At 23.2% G+C, this 18,128-nt stretch overlaps 4 protein-coding genes across 19 annotated transcripts in view; 2 read left to right on the top strand and 2 right to left on the bottom strand.

The window, feature by feature from the left end:
- Positions 1-7,337, bottom strand: part of LOC122711907 (heat shock factor protein 1-like) — a 9,908-nt gene extending 2,571 nt beyond the window's left edge. Inside the window, exons 1-12 of one of the 10 annotated variants that reach the window (XM_043931084.1) lie at positions 7,125-7,337; positions 5,825-5,933; positions 5,550-5,674; positions 5,137-5,472; positions 4,989-5,071; positions 4,732-4,920; positions 4,092-4,154; positions 2,146-2,754; positions 900-1,005; positions 745-838; positions 435-679; positions 1-121 (exon numbers count right to left, since the gene is read on the bottom strand). In XM_043931084.1, the coding sequence (XP_043787019.1) occupies positions 450-679; positions 745-838; positions 900-1,005; positions 2,146-2,754; positions 4,092-4,154; positions 4,732-4,920; positions 4,989-5,071; positions 5,137-5,472; positions 5,550-5,674; positions 5,825-5,933; positions 7,125-7,229 (2,049 nt within the window). In that variant the 5' untranslated portion in view covers positions 7,230-7,337 and the 3' untranslated portion in view covers positions 1-121; positions 435-449. Of the gene's footprint in view, positions 187-434; positions 680-744; positions 839-899; positions 1,006-1,780; positions 2,755-4,091; positions 4,155-4,731; positions 4,921-4,988; positions 5,072-5,136; positions 5,473-5,549; positions 5,675-5,824; positions 5,934-7,124 lie in introns of those variants that run through there. The other 9 variants (XM_043931085.1, XM_043931083.1, XM_043931086.1 and 6 more) reach the window with 9 other exon arrangements.
- A 1,491-nt stretch (positions 7,338-8,828) lies between these two features.
- LOC122711893 (protein pigeon) lies at positions 8,829-12,918 on the bottom strand. 2 transcript variants are annotated; one of them, XM_043931061.1, is made up of 10 exons: positions 12,667-12,918; positions 12,337-12,470; positions 11,951-12,257; positions 11,604-11,866; positions 10,391-11,538; positions 9,892-10,233; positions 9,570-9,784; positions 9,287-9,490; positions 9,116-9,187; positions 8,829-9,050 (listed from the first exon to the last, which is right to left on the bottom strand). In XM_043931061.1, exons 1-10 carry the CDS (start codon positions 12,722-12,724, stop codon positions 8,980-8,982), a joined length of 2,814 nt encoding a protein of 937 aa, XP_043786996.1. In that variant the 5' UTR covers positions 12,725-12,918; the 3' UTR covers positions 8,829-8,979. The 2 variants fall into 2 exon arrangements, with proteins under 2 accessions (XP_043786996.1, XP_043786995.1); XM_043931060.1 differs by having other exon boundaries at positions 8,830-9,050; positions 12,337-12,473; positions 12,667-12,916.
- An 81-nt stretch (positions 12,919-12,999) lies between these two features.
- Positions 13,000-14,762, top strand: LOC122711895 (glyoxalase domain-containing protein 4). 3 transcript variants are annotated; one of them, XM_043931063.1, is made up of 7 exons: positions 13,000-13,139; positions 13,235-13,335; positions 13,391-13,440; positions 13,684-13,949; positions 14,024-14,179; positions 14,315-14,490; positions 14,568-14,762. In XM_043931063.1, exons 2-7 carry the CDS (start codon positions 13,246-13,248, stop codon positions 14,673-14,675), a joined length of 846 nt encoding a protein of 281 aa, XP_043786998.1. In that variant the 5' UTR covers positions 13,000-13,139; positions 13,235-13,245; the 3' UTR covers positions 14,676-14,762. The 3 variants fall into 3 exon arrangements, with proteins under 3 accessions (XP_043786998.1, XP_043786997.1, XP_043786999.1); XM_043931062.1 differs by having other exon boundaries at positions 13,011-13,163; XM_043931064.1 differs by having other exon boundaries at positions 13,072-13,335; positions 14,593-14,666.
- Positions 14,763-15,138: 376 nt separating this feature from the next.
- Positions 15,139-18,052, top strand: LOC122711867. Of its 4 annotated transcripts, none has more exons than XM_043931019.1 (8): positions 15,139-15,305; positions 15,374-15,508; positions 15,733-15,753; positions 15,874-15,981; positions 16,045-16,788; positions 16,863-17,121; positions 17,210-17,624; positions 17,707-18,052. In XM_043931019.1, the coding sequence occupies exons 1-8, from the start codon at positions 15,254-15,256 to the stop codon at positions 17,938-17,940; spliced, it is 1,968 nt and encodes a 655-aa protein (XP_043786954.1). In that variant the 5' UTR covers positions 15,139-15,253; the 3' UTR covers positions 17,941-18,052. The 4 variants fall into 4 exon arrangements, with proteins under 4 accessions (XP_043786954.1, XP_043786952.1, XP_043786953.1 ...); XM_043931017.1 differs by having other exon boundaries at positions 15,826-15,981; XM_043931018.1 differs by having other exon boundaries at positions 15,688-15,753.
- Positions 18,053-18,128: the final 76 nt, after the last annotated feature.

Here is an 18,128-nt window from a genome sequence, read left to right as displayed (position 1 = left end):
AGAGAGAGAGAGAGAGAGAGAGAGAGAGAGAGAGAGAGAGAGGTGTGTCTGTGTGTCGTGACGATCCATCGAGACTAAAAGATACTGAAACCAAAGCATTGGACGCAACAGTGATTTGAACCTGCAAAAAAATCTATCCTAAGACAATTTCTTTTTTGAAAAGACGTTGAACTTCGGAGAAGAACTCTGCACGGAAAAATTCGATATTTATTTTAGCGAGAATGCGTTAAGTGATCAACTATTTGAAACATATATACACAAGTTTTTTAATATAATTTTGGATCAATATACAACAAAAAACTGCATATTCTAATGCGTGAACAATCATCTTACATGATAATAAAAGTATTTCTTTTCTTTTTTTCTTCAAATGAAATGATTGCTTATTAAATATAAAAAAGATTTATTGATTAATAGATCATTGTGAAACTTACCATAAGAATAAGACTTTATGATGAAGTGTTTACATCATTTGTTAAAGAATTGAGGAGTGAAACTTTGTTATCCTCCAAATCGAGAGGATCCGAAGTATAAAGACTGGTCGTAGCTGTATCACCTGCCGTGCTAGTTACAGGAGATGTGGCATTCAAGAAAATGTCATCGTCGAAATCTAATAAATTTGAAGTAGGATTATATGCCATAAGTTCACCACCACTTGTTCCACTAATATTTTCTGCAACTATAAGTAAATTAAAAATATTTAGTTAGATTTTTAATAATTATAACTACAATTGGAAATTTTACCATTAGCATGATCATCTTCCTCTTTCTCAGAATGTGGATTTAATTCTGGATTAACTGGCATACCGAACGACATTGGATCATCCGCTCCAAATAACTGAAAATGTATATTAATTAATAAACAAAAAATTTTTTATTGTATTTATTAAATTACTTACACCAAGAAGTGTATTTGCATCAATACTGTAACCCTCGCTACGTAAGATTTCACGGAGATTGTCCAATTCCGTTTGCATTGTTTCGAGATGATTATCCATTTCCTCCCTATACAGAATTATTTAAAGTAGATCAAAATGTATAAACATATTAAAGTCCATACTTTGTGAATCAAAAAGGAAAACGTTGTAAATCCTTTCAATATTCATCCTGAAATGTACAATCTTTCTATATGTTTGAATGACTCCATAAGCAGATTTTTAATTTAATTAATTAAATTAATTAATATTTTTATTTCTTTTTTTTTAAGTTAAAAAATTAAGTTAAAAAATTAAGTTAAAAAAATATTTGGCTCAACAAAATAATAAAATAGAATATTTATCCAATATAAAATAAAAATTAATAATTTTTTTATAATTGCTACTTATGCAATCAAATCAAAGAAATTTATAAGAAAGAGATTGAGTATTTTTTCAATATTATTATTATATATATTATTTTGCAACATTAATAAAATATTGGCAATTTTTGCAGTGCACGACTTCCGAAACGTTTTATATTAGTTTAAATTAATAATTTATATTCAGAAATATTCAAACCAAATTGACCTTTAGAAACCAAAAAATAAGATGAATAATTAATAAAACAATTATGTTATAAGCTAAATGAGAATCTAAAAATCGTAACACTACAATTACCAAATATATCGTAGGTATATAAAAAATAAAAATAGTTTCATGTAAATATCTCAAAAATGTAATTTATAACTTCAATAATTTAGAAAGAAGATTATTTTGAACAAAATAAATTATATATATATATATATATATATAATTTATATGAATTCATATTCATTACTTTTAATTTAAAATAAACTTTTTTTAAGAAATTGAATATTAAATTTTTGTGATTCTCTTTAAATTAAGTAGAAGTATTAAAATTGATAACAAAGAAATTATAATAATTTGGAATATATATGAGAAAAATGATACCAAGAATCCTCTATTCTTCAGATTTTATGGAATATCGTGAAATCCCTAAAGATCATAGGCAACCATTTAGAGATCTAATAAAAAGTCATCAAATTATTATTAGTAGAATGTTATAAATTGAAACCTTTCTGATTGTAATGCGAATAGAGATAAATTGGCTCCCACCTCTGTTTTTTGATTAAGAAGTTCCACTATAGATAAGTGGAATGTGCAGCACTCAACATTTTTTTTTACCCATGGTCTGTGTTGAACTTACATTGAACCTAACCTGTAAGCAGCGTCACACATGCCAGAAGAAATGACACAACTTAGAGATAAATTTTTTGAATTGCTTGTGCTTGCTCCATTGCAGTTGTCTTTTTCTTGTTCCAAACATTTCTCAGCACCATTTGTATAGGAATTTCTTCTATTATTCTGTTCATTGTTACCATCTACTTTGTTTAGTTGATCAAATGTAGTGTCATTTTCACTAGTTTCAGAATTGCCATTATTTTCACTAAAGTCATTTTCATTACTTTCAATATCTTCGTTGATGATTTCTGGCACTATCAAAATGTCCTCAAGTTTCACTAAAGTTGGATCATTCTCTTGAATATCTTCCTCCAAATCTGTTGGAGTTTCTATATCGAGCTCGTGCTCTGTCTCAGTGGTTTTACTCATATTAGCTGCCATTGCTGCGAGTTTTGAACTACGTACAGTTGCCATAGGTACTGGTTTAGAGACTGGTTTATTTTCCAACAAAGCGATCGTCACTGGTGAATCCTCTAATGGCATTTCAAGCATATGTGTTTCTTCCCTAGAAAAGTGAGATAAGCAGTTGCCAATCTTCGTTCTTGAGCTTTTAAAATCGTTGCTGTGCCATAATCTGTTTTTGAACACATTTTTGACTACAATTCTGAATGATGGAAGTATTGCAAGAGCATACACAGATGAATTTAAAGCATTATTATAAGAACATGCTTCTAAGTAGGCAATAAATTATAATTATTATAATATTAGTCAAATTGTAATACTTCTTTTATAAAAGAAATCTACATAATAAAAAACAGAACATAGTATTATACTAAAGTGATGTGTGTATATATATATATATAATATAATAATATTATATATATAATATATAAATATTATATATATATATATATATATATATATATATATAAAATATATATAAATAAGAAAGTTAAAGAATTATTATTATTTTTTTGACTTGATAATATTAAATGTATTCATTCTTTTTTATTTTATTTATAAATTATAAAATTATTTCTGTTATTTAAAAGAAAAGTAAATATTTAATGGTCAATTTAGTTTGATTTCTTTTTAAAACTACTTTTTTAACTGCTTATTATAAAAAATTAATATTATGATTTAAATACTATATATATAAAGAATTATATTTATTATTCATATTATATAAAATATAAATAACCTATTAAATTTAGATATATATATATATAACTAAATTTGAAAAAAAAAAAAAAAAAAAAAAAACAATCATGCATGGAATAAATTTAAAATATGCAATCATAAATATATCTCTTATTTTATATATGCTATAGAAAAGTATGTAAATAAGAGCAATTTTTCATGCATATACATACATACATATATATGTATATGTATATATATAAAAATTTGGATGACAAAAATGAATTTCACAATATCTTGTATATAATAAAATAAATTAACTTTTATCATCAATTTAATAGAATAACAATTATTACAGTAAATGTACTCAGAGGCATAAGTAAAAATATAAGTAAAATAATGACATTAATATGAAATGATAGCTAGTGATAAAATTTTTAATAAATTAGATTGAATTAAATACAAATAATTTAACCAAGGATTAACAAGACTTCTCTCATAAAAATAACAAGCTACTAAAATAATATTTTCCAAGCTTTAACTTTCTTTAAATTTATTTTAAAGAATTATAATTATATATATTATTTTAAAGAATTATAATTAATATAAAATTAAAAAAAGCAACTACTGATAGTTGAAAGATTGGCAGACTAAAAGAAGATCATTTTAGTATCAACTTTTTATAAGAAATGCTTTCAAAAAGGAATATTATCGCAATATTGCTGAATGTTCATGCAAAAAATGAAACTAAGCAAAATTGCGATATTATAAAATAATTTCTAGAAGTATAAACACCAACACCAAAAATGACAACAAGAGAAAAATGTTAACCTCGGTTCCTCTCCATTCTCCGTTGATGGGATCAAAATTTTGACCGGCACCTTGTTTTTCCTCCTGGCAATATTTAAATTGCAATGATATAAGTAATAATTGAGAATGAATTAATCTTATGAATTAAAAGAAAAAAGAAGTCTTTTGCAAATTAAATTTTTCTTCTGTGTTTTAAGATAGCTGTAATTAAATTATGATATATGATCATGCAATTTAATTTTTATGTACTAAATATATAATGAGTGAATCTATTATATATATATGATACAATTTAAAAGATCAAAATTTATGCCCCTGTGTCTTTCATTAAAATAAATAGAATATAAATCTTAATTTGATTAAAATATTATTACATTCCATGCATGGAAAATAATTGGAATGTGTAAAAAAAAAAATATATATATATTATAAATTATCTTCTTTATCAGTTCTCTAATCTTAGAAAAAAATATAAATAAATTTGAATTACAAAAATACTTTTTTATAGAATTATAAACATTTCTTTGTGTTTATCATGCAAAACTCCATCTTACAATTCTAAAATTGAAAGATCGTATATAACAAACGTATACGTCATTTTTATCAACAAGAAAATCTATAATTAGAACACATAATAATATGATAATTTTATTTAACTTACTTTTTTTTACCCTTACATCCGCGTTTCTTTTTTGCTTCAATTTCTTGTGCATTAATAAGTTGTATATCATCTTGTAATTGAACAGAATCATCAACTAAATGAATTGTTTCCATATTATTATCTTCCATTATTAATGTATTATTATGCTCTGGACTTTCAATGGCTGGATTTGGATGTCCTTCAAGCATTCTAAATATAAAAGAAAATAATAATTATGAATAAAAAGAAATAAATTTATAATATTGCAAGTTACATACTCTGCAACAATATATTCTGAATCCAGATCTGGTTCTGATGCATCAAGCTCATGAATAACAGGTCCTGCGGGAGATGCTTGTGACTAAAAATACAAAAATAATTACAAAATAATAAATTATGAAAAATATATGGAACATATATAATTACCTTGGATAATTTTGCTTGTTTGTTACGTTGACGGCTAGAATCATCAATCATTAATGGATATCTTCTCTTAACAGAAAGACCACCATTTCTTGAAGGTTGTACTAAAGTAACTAGAAAATGTATAAGTTTATTGACAATTTGTTGTTGTTTAAGATGCTTTTGTCTAAGCATTGCTAATTCTCTCCATAATGCTTCATTTTCTCTTTTCATAGCTCCAAGTCGTGAATCTAAATGTTCTTGACGACCTCTCATACTTCTAACTTCAGTAAGCATTTTATTCATTAATTCTGGTTTAATAGGAGTAAGTGTTGGATCTTGTCCTTTGCTGGATGCAATCTAAAAATTATTATAAGATATTTCTATATGATGTGTATAAGAATTTTTAATAAAATTTATAATATAAAAATACTTACTTTTCTTTTAATATGTTCTACTAAATATGGATGTCCTTTACAAAAAAACTGATGTGCAAATTCCATTTCATCTCTATCACATTTTAAACCACCAAGTTCGACAGAAACTTTTTTATGAAAACCATCTAGAATATTTATATATATTTATATATATTAAATATAATAATAATAATAAATAAAATATTATAGATAATAATATATATTACATTATTATTATATATACAAATATATAAATATATACATATGTATATGAAATATTATATATTACTACATACACATATTCAATTGTCTGACAAAGCTGGCCATATTATTATGTTTATAATAGTGTGGTAATAATTCTCTAGCAAATTGTGCCTGATTTCTAATGAAAAAACTCCGTCCATTCTAAAATAAATAAATATTACATAATTTTTTTTATAATATAAAGATATAAATAACAAATATTATAAATATACTTAATAAATTATATTGTGTATATGTACAACATATATATTATCCTGCATTAATGTGTGAATAATAAAATGAAACATTTGTATAAAAATGAATTATACTTTACTTTTTTGAATTATGAATTAAAATTAAAGTAGAATAATAAAAAAAAAAGACAATCATCTAAAATCAAATTTTATATGTATTTTTTTTACTTTTATTATTAGAATTTATCTTTATTTTATATATATATATATATATATATATATATTATAATATATACACAAAATATACATATATAATAAATATTTATTAATAAATTTATATTAAATAAATATATAATAATATTTTTACTATTGCATTCTAAATATAATAAAATTAATGTATAAGAAACATTTAACATATAAAAAAATTGTTACTATAATATTAATAAAAATATTTAAATATTATTTATTGAAATTTATAGAAAATATTTAATTTAAATTATTTTATAATACGTAATATTTAATATATAATATTTAATACATAATATTTAACAAAATGAAATTTTATACAAAAATATATATTTAAAATACATTTATTAAATATTAATATTAAATTTAACATTTTGCTTATTCATTTCATAGAAATTTCATAGAATCATTCATGTTACAAAATTTATGCAATTTATGTATTATACATGTATGAATTTTACCAAAATAATTATAATAATTATAAATAATTTTAATTGTAATTATTTTTTTAAATTTTAATATTTATTTAAATTTTATTTTGCATGATTTATACATTTTATTATTACAAAAGTTAAAAAATTTTCATAATATATATAATTTATTCAAAATGAATTTTCGATATTCAATAAAAAAAATTTTAATTTATCGAAATAATATAATATACATAATCATACGAAGTACGAAATAAATTACAATGTCGGGTGCATACGAAATATAGGTTGTGTACGTAAAAATGTACATTGCGGAGGTCAACGTTTAACTTACGTTTAACTCGTTGTACTTATAAGACATTATCATTACGAATAAATAGTCATTTTAAGAATAAATAAAAAATTATACATTAAAACTATTTATGCATATTGTACATAAAAATTAAGAAATCATAAGCGAATAACAAAATAAAAGTACTTACAGGTGACCAACAAATAAGGTCGTCAGTTTCAGGATCTTCGACCAACTTCCAAAGCTTGGCAAGGAACGCTGGTACGCTTGTACCTAATTCTGGGATTGTATGCATTTCAGTGTTAATACGTTAATTTCGATATGTAATAATTAATTAGTTTTTGATCTTGATCTATCACGAAAAAATCTTCACATCTCACGACAATGGCTGACCGCTGACGATGTTATTCTGCTAGTTGTACTTACAGGTGGGGAAAGAGGGGGAAATATTTTAATGGAGGAAAATGTTCGCTTTTCATTTCAGATTACAACGCCACATATTGTCATGTTGAACAAACGCTATTGGTGTTTTCTCTTAGAGCTTGGATTTAGCCATTAAACGAACTTAAATTTTGTACATGATTTACTAATCTTAAATGAAAATAGGCTTTAAGATAATTTTTAAATAAAATATTTAAAATGTAAAAAATAAAAATAGAATTTTAAGTGAAAGCGCGTAAATTTAAAAATATAAAATTATAGGTTAGATAAAAGTAATAAATATTAAAACATGAAATTACTTTCTATATATTTTTATTCACTTTTACATAAAAATTATTAATACTGTATATCTACACATATCTTTTAATATGTAACCTCATTAATATTTTTCACAATATATATAAAAAATTTGCATAAAAAATTATAATTCTCTTATAAAAAAAATACATTAAATTATTAATACATATTAATACATTTAATATATTAATAACTTATATTAATACTAGATTATATAATTTAATATCAATATAATATATTATTAATATATTAACAACTTAAACATTTTAACAATATAATATATAACATATATCTGTAATATAGAATGTTAAAAAAAAAAGACTCAAAATGGGTTTATAGTATTTAATAAGAAAAGCAAAAAATATCCAATCAATGTAGAATTATTTGATCATCTTTTCAGGTGGGGAATTTGCAATCAATATTTTCGACATAATCAATTTTTATCGATATTTATTGAACAAAACATTTAATATCATGAATGAATTCTTTTGCAATATATTGAATATAAACAAAAATTGATGCAACAGAATATTAATTCAAGCTTTTCAATACAATTATTACTAATATTACTAATATATATATAAGTTCTTAAAATTTTGGATCTTTTATTTTAACATTTTATATTAATAAATTAATATAGGTGTACAAAATCATATATCTTTTTCATTATAATTATAAATTAATTCATAACATTAATATAAAATTATAATAGTGTAATATTCAAAAATTCAATTTAATAAATACTATATAAAATATATATAAATATATTAAGTAAACATATATATAAACATATATAAAAAATGAGAAAGTTGTTGTAAAATATTTATAAAATTATAATATCATAAAATAATTAGACTATAAATAAAATTAAATAAACATTATAATATAATATAATATAAAAATAAACATTATAATATAATATACACTATAAAATATAAAGTGTTTTTAAAGCATCAATAAAAATATTCAGTTTAGTTTATCCAACTCTAAAATAATACAAATTGAAACATATAAAATTATTTAACTATAAATTTATATGCGTTATTTTATTTGATATTTATCCTGTAAAACTAAGCGTGCAACGCATATATAGAAATTTGTAAAAATAAAATAAAAATTACATATTTATAAATAGTATATATATATATATTGAAATTAGGTAGGACGATATAAATATATATATATATATATATATATATATATATGTATATTTGGTAGAAGATATTAATGGCACTTTGCGCATTCGAATAATCATTTGCGCATACGTTTTCAATTAAATATAAATAAACTTAGAAAAATTAAAGTATTTATAAAAAATCTTCAGTAGATGTTATTGTAGCTTCTATAAGTAGACCAAAATCTAATTCAGTTAAACTAGCTGTAAAATAAAATCAATAAATGATCAAAATAATTAAATATGATTTAATAAATTTAAATTTATACCTTTTGCTGTAAGAAGATCAAGGAATGTATCTAAAGGAGATAAACGATCTGCTGAAGGAAATGCCGCTAAACCTATATACAATTTATTTAAAAAAAAAAGAAATTATTAATGAATATTGATGATGAATTATGAATGAATTTCGACTTTTCAAGTTAATTATTTATTTTTACCATTATGATGATTTTTGTGTTGCAAAGTTCTACCACGATTTTGACATACTTCTCCAGATAAAATATTCGCAGCATGTTCACGAGCTCTTAACATAAAACTTACAGGATGTAACCATTGATTTAAAAGTCTTTTTGCTCGAGATTTCGGTAATAAAGATAATAAAGTTAATTTACGAATGGCATTTTCTTTTGTGTCACTGATATCTATAAAAAATGTTGATTAAAAAAAGCTTAAATATAGAAAAATTAAGAAAAAAATATATTTTTATTTAAAAAAATGTACCAGCCATGATAATTTTGCTGACATCAACTTGTAATTCAAATACTGATCGTTGTACATATTGTAAAAACATGGAATATTTTAATGTTCTATATCCAAGGTAAGTGAAAAATGATGTAAATCCTTGCGGTGCCGGAAATGCTATACTTTCTATTGAACGCCTATAGCGTTCCAACAATACGAATAATAACCATCGTCTTATTTCATCTAATTGATCGCTGAAATTATTTCTCAGTAAAAAATTATATAATTATCTTAAATTTTATAATTAAATATATATAAATAATTGACTTATATATAATTAAATCATCAATGATTTACTTACACGAGAATAAAACCACGCTCTTGTTCAATTCGCGGATCAATATTAGCGGCTCGACATAACATTTGACAAAGAATCCGCGAGGTTTCTAATTGTGCTGCCACATGTCTGGTTGCCATAGCATGGACATGTAATGGAGTACATGATCCTTTAACATATGTTATTGATGTTTGAGTACCATGTTTTAATAAATACATCGATAATTCCCGTAAATTTACTGATACAATATGCTCCTGTTTAGAAGCAGTACAACTTTCTATTTCATTAAATGGCAAATTAGAATCTATTAATTTATTGCTACGACCACTTGTTAAATCTCCAAATGACACTGTAGTCACAACTAATCTGTAATATTATTTATTGAAATCAATTTTTATTATAAAATTTATATTGTTAAAATTAAAAGAAAATGTTGAAATTAAAATATAAATTTATTTAATGATATAGAAATTTTTACATTTATAATTAAATAGATAAAACGAAAATTTGTCTAAATTATTACCCTCCACTTGGAGACATTGGAGTACTGGATCTAGATAATGCTTCAGGTTGATAACATGCTAAAGAAACTAACAATTTTTCTGCAATTTTACTTGGTTTAAATCTTACTTTATCTCCATTATTTTTACTAAGTTGATCCCATAATCTAGTCCATAAATCGCTACGATATGGAATCAACCTTTGTTGTGGTGATAATAACATTACTGATGTATTCCAAAGCTTTTCATGACTCAATGTTACACTTAAATCATTCACTTTTATTTCAAAACTTATATACTCTTCCATAGTGGTAACGGGTAGTAAAGCCAATAAAGGTACAGCATCTGCTAATAAATTTTTTTGTACTAAGGCATATGAACCGCCGATAAGAATTTCTTGCATGTATCGTACAATTTCCAACGATCTAGGTTTCTCTGCAATCGAGCATACTAATTCTGAAATAATATCCAGATCATTTTTATGACAAAGAAAGTAATGTAATATACCCAAGCGTACTTCTACCGAACTTTCTTTACGAAATACTTCGGTAAGAAAATCGGATGAAATTGTTAATTGTACTAAGTCCAATGTGGGTAAATCTATTGTTAGTATATTTGTATTAAATTGAGATATATTATTTCCTTCTAAAAAAGCTGTATCATATTTCTTCTTGTTTCCTTTGCTATTACTTTCTAATTCAAGCAATGGTACCAAATATGAAGAATGAGATGGAAGAGAAGTTAAAGGACCACATAAAATGTGACAACATGGTTCATGATTTGTTCCAATTTCGAGAAGATGAGTAAACAAACTTGGTACAAGAACAATCATATGATGATGTTCATATATTGCAAACGTTGGTCGTATAAGTTTAGCATAAGACCATGGTATACCTGGTATAACACAATGGATCACACAACTATGATGAAGAAGTGTTACAGAATATGCAAAGTGTACCGTGTTAGATTCAGTCAATGAATTAAGTACATGCTGCTGTGGTTTTATTGGACGATATAAATAATGATGGCAAACACAGACCATTCCTTTAGAATCAGAAACTACAATGAGATCTAAAGAACAATCATGAACTCTTAAAGGTATAACATCATCTTCATAAGTTCCACAGTTTGAAGAAGTTGATAATTGAGGTAAATTCAATGGTATATTTAACTGGGAAAAATAAGAAATAAATAGTTTGAAATATACTGAAATTATTATTAGATTAAGTTACTTACTACTGTCTCATGAGGTAATTCATCATGAAATTGAAGACCACTCAATGTTGGATTGGTTCTTATTGATTTATTTTCTTTTTCCTCTTCATCTTCAGAAACTAAACTTACTGGAATTTTTTTATGATGTATATAATATAAGACTTGATTTATCATATCCCATTGAGCCCAAATAAATGCTTTAACTAATGATTCAAATTTTAACTCTTGTATTGAATAAAAATCTGATATTGATGTATCAAACATTATTGTATATATTACCACATCTATAACATGGAATAATCAATTTGAATAATTCATAAAAAATATACATTGAAATATATTTTATATATATATTATATGATTCTTACATTCTTGATGAATTAATAATAAAAATTTATCCCATTGTCCATGTTGTTTTTCTTTATATAGAAATTGAATTCTCACTTGCTTAGATTTTTTTGTATCTAAACTATGTATTTTGATTTCTTTTCCTTTCAATTCAACAATAAATGCTTCATACATTTCAGTTTCAGTTGATATATTTTTATCTATAGATTCTGAATTTACATTTGTATCTATACAAACTTTTTGTTTTGTTACATATCCAAAAACAGTACGATTTTGATTTATTGTTGCTTGTACAATGTTTAATACTTCTAAGAATTGATGCAATATCTGCATTCATATTATATTTTAATTTAATTATAATACATATTTTATATAATAAAATTTTAATTACTATAAATTATTATACTTGTAACTTATCGTTAATCCGATCATAATGGCCTATAACTGTATATGATATACTTATGTTGTCTTTTATAGTTTCTTCTGTCCATCCAACTAATAGAGATCCATCTTTTTCTTGACCTAATAATTTCCATTGCTCTGCTAAAAATCAAGATGTTCAATTTCAATTATAATATTAATTCCACCTCAATATTCTATTTTAAATATAATCAAATTCATATATATAATAAATATTTACATTATAATTTGCAATATTAATATTACATATAATTTTTTAAGATTTTATAAATAATATCATTAATATTATTTAAGAGTTATACATTATAATAATTACCTGAATGAGCTTTTTCTGGCAAAAGTAAACATAATTTAGCTGCAAGATTTTCTATCATATTTATTTATAAATCTTGTCTAATGAATAAATATTTTAATTTCTTAATTATATTAATATTATAATTATAATATTTTAATTTTAAAAAATTCAATCAGTTTTAATTTAATGAGGAACGTAAATTGTATATATATTTTGACATTATCTCATATATCGTCTGCTACTTGATTTCACGTTGATGACAAGGCTGAATTGTATCAAATTTTTTATTTAAGCGCCCCCTTTATTATAAACATTCCATGATATAAGTTATAAAGTTAATCACGAAAAAATATATCTATTTTTTATAGGAATTATAGATAAAATATTGTTTGTAGATAATATGTATTATATATACAAAAATTATTGTGTAACATAAATACCTGAATCGTAAAAAATTGATAATTAGTGACTAATAAGAACTGTAAATATATAAAGTCAGTGATTTTCCTTCAAGGAAGATTAGTAACTAGTGTGCAGATTTTACGTTTTATTTATTAAGAAATTAGAATTATTTTTTCTGCAAAAATAGGTTTCTTAAAAATGGTCACTGGACGAGCACTTCATTTTGTATTTAAAATACCAGATCGAAAATTAACAATTAAATTTTATCGAGAAATTCTTGGAATGAAGGTTAGAATTTTAATAATATAAAGCGATTCGTTTTTATAGAAGTTCTTTTTTGCAGGTATTACGACATGAAGAATTTGCTGAAGGTTGCGAAGCGGCTTGCAATGGGTAATTAACTTCAGTCATGATATGCTTTTGTTTTCTTTGTCGTTTAATGATATTATTTATTTAAAATATGATATTTAAAATATAATATCCAAAAATTTTGAATAAATTATTATGATTAAATATTTTATTATTATATTATATGATATATTATATTATATTATATGATATTATTATGCAGATATTATTATATGATGATTATATGATGATGATATTATTATATTATTATATTTAAATATTATGTAGACCATATGGAAATAGATGGAGCAAAACTATGATAGGATATGGAACAGAAGATACTCATTTTGTAATAGAATTAACTTATAATTATGGGATTAAGGAATACAAAATGGGAAATGATTTTAATGGAATAACAATTCGATCTAAAGAAGTACTACAAAGAGCACGTTCAGATGGATGGCCAATAAAAGAAGAAAATGGAATATTTATTTTACAAGCACCTGGTGGTTACAAATATTATATTATTGATGAATCACAACCCAAAAATAAAGGTATTAATATTAAAATGTATTAAAATATTAATAATTTTAACACAAATAAAAATATATTTTTTTTATATTTACAGATCCTGTTGAAAAAGTAACTTTGTCTAGTTCAAATCTTCAAAAAACTATTGCTTATTGGAAAAATATTTTAGAATTAAAAATATTTAATCAAACTGAGAAAAGTGTACTGTTAGGATATGATGAAGATCAAGCAAAAATTGAATTTATAGATATTGGTAATTTAATTATGTATAAATAGTATTATGATATTATTATATATTTTATTATGTATTAATTATGTATAAATAGTATTATGATATTATTATATATTTTAGTAAGTTCAAATGAAACATATAATTTCATTTGATTAGGTACTGAAATTAATCATGCTGCAGCTTATGGACGCATAGCATTTTCAATTCCTTATACAGAACAACCAGAAATTCAAAAGAAAATTAAAGATAATGGATATAAAATATTAACTGATTTAATCACTTTAGATACTCCAGGAAAAACTTCTGTAAGAGTAATTATTCTTGCTGATCCAGTAAGTACAATTATAATATTCTACTTCTAAATATATTTTAATGAACAAATATTAATAATAATTATAAATATTTTTAGGATGGTCATGAAATTTGTTTTGTAGATGATGAAGCATTTCGACAATTATCAGTTCCGGACTATGCTAGTGAAACAATTTTAAATAGATATATTGCAAAAGAAAAATAAAAAATTAAGTTATATTTTTTAAAAAATATTTTTTTTGAAGAAGCATTATTTCAGTATTTTTACAAATTTGAAAGGTTGTGTTAATACTATTTTATTATTTTAAAAAAAACACTATATAACTGTTAATAATAAAAAACTAATATATCAGCATGAATTTTAAATATTTACTCATATTTAATTATTAATGTATTATATTACTATGTATTATTATGTATTATTACTATTATTATATTATTGTTATTAATTATTAAATGAACGAATTTATAAAATATATATTTTATAATTTAATATTTCTATGAAGAATATTCTGGTGAAGGTTGTTATTAAGAATAAATAAAAATTTATTAAAAAATGTCTTTATTACTAAAGATATCCATATCTATCCTATAGGTCATTGGCAATGACCCTTTACAATATGATTCAAATATATTGCAAAATATAATGCATTTAGTATGAAAAAAAGTTTCAGTTTAATGTATGAAATATATGCGTTTATTTCTAAAATAGTTTGAAAATTTATTATAATATTATTATATATACAATTTATTATAATATTATATGCAGTGTTTACAGTAATAATGAAGTTTATAAAAACATTTTTCTTTATATTCATTTGTGTTATTTTAATTAGTAAGTATAGCTAGATTATTTTATTATATAATATTTATATTAATGATTTTGTTATTTATTTTTCTTAGATAATATTAGCACAAAATTTAGTATTGGAAAAGGTTTTGGTAAAAATACAAAATCAAATGGAAAATCTGGAAATAGAAAATCATATGGATCTTTATATCATACATCAAATAGAGCAAATCCTAATTATAATATTGGTGAGTATCAATCATTTTTAAAAGGATTTTCTATATCTACATCTCATAGAAAACTTTCCTGTTTTAATATGCTATCTATTTTATTTAGCTAATTTTAAATATGTTATTAAATATTTATTCACATACACATTAATATAATATAATATAAATATTGTTTATAATTTTAAAACTACTTATAGCTCAAACAAATAAAAATATTAATAGACAATTTTTAAATGCTGAAGGTGGAGAAGCAACACGATTAAGTAAGTATTATTTTGTTTTTTTTATAATATATTAAATATAAAATACAAATTATATGAAATTTTTTTAATTAGTTCAAACAAAGCCTTTTCAACCATCATATTCTACAAAGCCTATTTCAGTTTTACAAAATGGAGAAAAACAAAAAAATGAAAACAAACAAACTTCTTTTTATCCATCTGCACCACAACAAGATCATATTATGAAATCCGCTACAGCACAAAATTATGGTATAAATAATATAAACATATATTATATTTAATACTATTGTTTTAAAAATATATATATTGTAGATCAGATAACATCACATCAAACAAATTTCCCCTGGAGCAATCCCTATTTAGGAAATAATAAACAAAGTACAGTTCAAACACATACAATTAATAAGCCACCAATATCAAATCAACCAATTATACCAAGTTCTCAACCACCTCCAATTGGATTCAAAGATTATGTTTATCCAGAAAGTCATATAACATCGGCTAATACTCAATCTATACATATGAGAGAATATCCTCCTTATCCTACACATCATATGCCTTTAAGTAACACATGGCCAAATTCAGTTTCTTCTCTACCTTACCAAACGAATTCAATGCCATTAAGAAATCCTTATTCTATACATTCTTCTGAAGGTATTTATAATGCACATGGGCAACCTTCTTATTCAACACATTATCCAACACATATATTAGCACAACCTGCAGTACAACCATTTGTACCTGGTCAAACTATTCTAATGGTACCAGGGCAACAAGATTCTGGCCGAGGTTTTGGTCAAATGATCAAGGAAGCTCTTGTATTTTCAACTATTAATGCAGGTGTCAATCGAATATTAAATCCTCATACTACTCATAACTATGTAGAAAGTAAACCTGATTCTACTTCAACAACTACAACTCATATTACTTATAACAATCAATATTTTAATACTGCACTTGGAGTTAATGATGAGAAAATGAATTCTACAAATGTATTACAAGTAACTGGATTTCCTAATAATTCAACTGGCATATTTACTTCTAATATAGAAAATGGTAAGTTTCTTTATCAGGAAATCATATTCCATATGTATCAAATATTTTTATTAATATACCTTGTTCACATTCAGTTAGAAACATACCCATTAATGAATCTCAAATAAATGAGAATATAAATACTTCTACAATTGTGTCAAATGATCAAAAGAATCTATCTAATAATTCTATAAGCATAGATAACACATTTTTTTACAAAATTTCGGATGATGAACTTTTTAAAATATCAGAAGAACTATTTGCAAAAAGTTCGCGTAATATATATAAATTTATAAAATTGAATCTACAAACTCAAGTTACATCTTTTAATGTAACAGATAAAGCTAAAGAATCGTATGTTCTAATCTTTTACTTTTTTTTGATTTCTAACTGATTTCAGTAATTTCAGTAATTTTTAATTTTTATTAACTTTTTCTTCTAGATTGTTTAAAATAGAATCAAAGTTGTTAGATTATCCATCAATTTATGTAATACGATCTTTATACGATAGTTATGAATACGATTTTCGTAAAAAATTGAATCGTACTTTGGAAACAAGAAAACAAGAAAATCTTTTGATTGATACATTTTTAAATACAAATGAGATGACAATAGCTATGCAATGGTTAGCTGATCGTGGATTCATTGATCCAGATGATTTTGAAAGAAAAGATGTACTTCGTCGAATTTGGTTTACTATATTCAACGGAAGTACATGCGGATTTGAACGTGTGTTTGCATCTGAAAATTATGGTACAGCCATTATTGGTATACAAGATTGGATTTATTTCGAATATTTAGAATCTTTGAAACGTATAGATTATATGGGTTACGTAAATAAATTAGATTTTGGAAATGTAAGTTATTTAAAAAAATATTAAAGAATTATACTCATTGTAATAATGTCATATTAATTATCTAATATATTTATTTTTTCAGATTGCTTCATTACTAAAAGTAAATTTTCAAATAGATGGGATTGTTAGATCAAATGTAACAATATTTGTGGGTACTTTACCTGAGTTGGAAATGGCTTTATACACGATATGTTTTTATGCAAGATCAAATAATCTTTGTCCAGTTTCTTTTGGTGGTACAAAGTTTAACATTTATACTCATTCATTTATACATTTCGGAAACGAAGTTATAGATCTTGGTCTTCCAATTTTTTAATATAGAAGATAATATATATGCAGTAGTTGTATTTAGAATTTAATATAATATATAGTGTATATATATAATATATATATATGTAATTGAATATAATTCAATTTAATAAGTAATAAAAATTAGATTATTAAAAAAATAATGTCTCATAATATTAATTTATTAATAATATTCACATAAATTATTAAGAGCAA

Source organism: Apis laboriosa, unplaced genomic scaffold (assembly GCF_014066325.1).
Source record: "Apis laboriosa isolate Shangri-la unplaced genomic scaffold, ASM1406632v1 scaffold18_cov149, whole genome shotgun sequence".
Taxonomy (NCBI): domain Eukaryota; kingdom Metazoa; phylum Arthropoda; class Insecta; order Hymenoptera; family Apidae; genus Apis; species Apis laboriosa.
The sequence above is the reverse complement of the archived record's forward strand: the minus strand, read 5'-3'. Positions and strand labels throughout refer to the sequence as shown.